At 38.2% G+C, this 2,801-nt stretch overlaps 1 protein-coding gene across 3 annotated transcripts; it reads right to left on the reverse strand.

Moving 5' to 3' along the window:
- Nucleotides 1-249: 249 nt before the first annotated feature.
- On the reverse strand, nt 250-2,138 carry LOC107375175 (dynein axonemal light chain 4). 3 transcript variants are annotated; one of them, XM_015943566.3, is made up of 4 exons: nt 2,028-2,138; nt 1,511-1,613; nt 725-808; nt 250-605 (listed from the first exon to the last, which is right to left on the reverse strand). In XM_015943566.3, the coding sequence occupies exons 2-4, from the start codon at nt 1,580-1,582 to the stop codon at nt 441-443; spliced, it is 321 nt and encodes a 106-aa protein (XP_015799052.1). In that variant the 5' UTR covers nt 1,583-1,613; nt 2,028-2,138; the 3' UTR covers nt 250-440. The 3 variants fall into 3 exon arrangements, with proteins under 3 accessions (XP_015799052.1, XP_015799051.1, XP_070408924.1); XM_015943565.3 differs by having other exon boundaries at nt 1,511-1,590; nt 2,028-2,127; XM_070552823.1 differs by lacking the exon at nt 2,028-2,138 and having other exon boundaries at nt 1,434-1,569.
- Nucleotides 2,139-2,801: the final 663 nt, after the last annotated feature.

Consider the following 2,801-nt stretch of genomic DNA (forward strand, 5'->3'; position numbering starts at 1 on the left):
AATGTGTGTGTCCAGCACACACAAACATGTAATCAACACACACACACACACATGCACACATGCACTACCTGAAGAGAAATGAGGATAAAGGACTTTGGAGACCCTGGCTGGCTGTCATTTTTGTAAAAGTTGAGTTTACTTCCAACAATACAAACACAAACATTCTGGAAGATGCTTAGAAGTGTGTGTGTGTGGGGGGGGGGAGGGGGGGGGGGACTTTGATTAAAATAAAACTAGAAAAATAACAACATAAAACAGATAGGTGAATTTTTCATACCACCAGACAAAGGTGACAATCCGACTTTGAAACTCTGACCAAATGACTAAATCCCTGGTGGCAAACTAAAAACGCCATGACAAAAAAACGGAACCAGCGTCTGGTTGGAAGCTGGTGTTCATTCCCAGTTTTTGAGCACATCTGAAGGGAGGTGGGGGAGGTGCTATGAGCACTTCCAAACACAGACTGCCAGGCTCCCACCAAAAAACATATAGAGTAGATTCTTCACTTCGTGTGTGACTTCAAAGCCAAAGCCCTCGCCAATCACCACGTGCCACGAGCTGCCGAACTTCTTGTCCATGGACTCCTTAATCATCTTTGCAGCACTCTGGGAAGCACGGCAAAAAATTTTGAGTACATAATGTATTTAGGTCATTTTATAACACCGTCAGTACACCGTAAGGTTTATAAGGCACACAGTAAAACAAAAAATAGCTAACTACACACCTCATTGTTGGTGGCAAACCTCTCGCAGGCTGTTACACACAGCTCCATGGTCTCCACCCTCATTTCCTCTGGCATGTCTGTGTGCTGAGGACAAATGAACAGTGAGGAACTGCATTTTCCCTCTTATGTGTTGTTTTGCATGTGGATCATCTACAATCAAAATCTAAATGCACTTGCATATTAAATGACCTTTACATGCAATTTAAAAGGGAGTAAAGCCCTTCTCTTTCTATTAATTTATGTATTTGGGAAACTTCATCCATAAAGACAGATTAAACAGAGACAAACAGATTCATTTTAATTTCTTAAACTGCAAACAGGGCCTACATTAGTTTAAAAATCCATTAATACTATATGTAGAAGACAATGATGGATTATATGAATATTAGTAGTAAACAAGTGGTTGGAAATATGTTTTAGGTTTTATAGTTATTGTGAAATGTGGCATAAAATACTAAAAAGCATCTATCCAATTTGAAGAAATATGTTATCTGGGAAAAGTTTACATTGTTTTTACACCTCTGGTTTAATGCTACAGCTTAACTGTATAATTCAATAGTTATACAATGTTGTAGGTTTCTTAAATAGTCAAAGGGTTGAATAGTTAGAGAATAACACCAAGAATATTAAGCTTTAACCTAAACTCGTAACAGTTATAATAAAGAAGCCATTACTACGTAGATTCAACGCTCATCAAACTATTATTAACCTCAGTGAGCCAGCCTTTTTTAGATGGAGTCATTCTAAAATCAGCGGTTTTTCTCTTGAAGCCTGATCCAGCCTTACTCTGATGAGGGGAAAGCTGTTAAGTCTCTTGTAGTCGGCCTCTTCTTTTTTTGCCTCGCCGGTCCCAGCCATTCCGACTCCTGCAGCACATTAAATCCCCCACCTTAGTTTATTAAACCCAGCTAGTAACAAAGTCAGAAAGAGCACAGACAGTAAAATTATGCCTACTCCAGTGTCAGTGTAGCTAGTGACCTAACTGGAGAGAGGTTAGCTTACAACACTGAGCCTCTACAGCGTGATAAAACTATAGTTTATAACAACGAGCACGTTTTAAGTTTTACATAATGTTGACACAATGGATAATTCGTATACGTGACCAAACTACTGCGAATTAGCAACACGAACAAGCGAGTCTTCACTAGCTAGCTAATTAGCTTAGCCTGTTTTAAAGCAAACAGCTGAAAGAAGCTATCCACTACAAAGACGTCATTTTTAACTCCTCCGTTGTAAAATAACGAACTGCAGTGTGTTTTCGGGAGAATACAAATGCAAAACACCACAGAGAGGTGTTACTTACGACGCGTTTGTCCAGCTAAAACTTCTGTTGTTTGACTCTGGCATCGGTTGTTAAGGAGACATGTTACATTGCTAAGTGCGCTTTCCGCAAAGTCCCTCCCCTTTGTATCCTAGTTTTGTTCTTATTGGCTAAAACAACCTGTCACTCAACTCTCGGAAAAACGTCAACCCTCTCCAGGTGCTGTAAATTTCCTTCTATGTATCTAATAAATTAGGCCAAATAAATTTAAAAAAAAATCTCAGTTTCACGAAACAAATAAAATAGCAATAGAAACATCCATACCTGTATCAAAATATTATATTATAATTTTATTTGTTATTAATGTTTTGTAGTTTTCTGTAAAATATTCTCCCATTAGTGTAGTTTATATGTCCCTCTCTGTCATGACCTTGTATCTCTTACTGCAGATTAACATAAATCTACGTAAGCGTAGAGCTGCCACCTATGTAAAAGAAAATTAGAGTGATGTCATATTACAGTGGTGTGAAAAAACTCTTTGCCCCCTTCCTGATTTCTTATTCTTTTGCATGTTTGTCACACAAAATGTTTCTGATCATCAAACACATTTAACCATTAGTCAAAGATAACACAAGTAAACACAAAATGCAGTTTTGAAATGACGGTTTTTATTATTTAGGGAGAAAAATATCCAAAACTACATTGCCCTGTGTGAAAAAGTAATTGCCCCCTAGCTAAAAAAAAATAACCTAACTGTGGTGTATCACACCTGCGTGCAATTTCTGTAGCCACGCCCAGGCCTGATTACTGCCACAC

Source organism: Nothobranchius furzeri, chromosome 6 (genome assembly GCF_043380555.1).
Source record: "Nothobranchius furzeri strain GRZ-AD chromosome 6, NfurGRZ-RIMD1, whole genome shotgun sequence".
Taxonomy (NCBI): Eukaryota; Metazoa; Chordata; class Actinopteri; order Cyprinodontiformes; family Nothobranchiidae; genus Nothobranchius; species Nothobranchius furzeri.

Coding starts and splice junctions, on each gene's coding strand:
- LOC107375175 (XM_015943566.3), bottom strand. CDS start 1,582: ATGGCTGGGACCGGCGAGGCAAAAAAAGAAGAGGCCGACTACAAGAGA. Junction 809..1,510: donor ACAGCTTTCCCCTCATCAGA/GTAAGGCTGGAT, acceptor ATTTGTCCTCAG/CACACAGACATGCCAGAGGA. Junction 606..724: donor GGTTTGCCACCAACAATGAG/GTGTGTAGTTAG, acceptor CGTGCTTCCCAG/AGTGCTGCAAAGATGATTAA.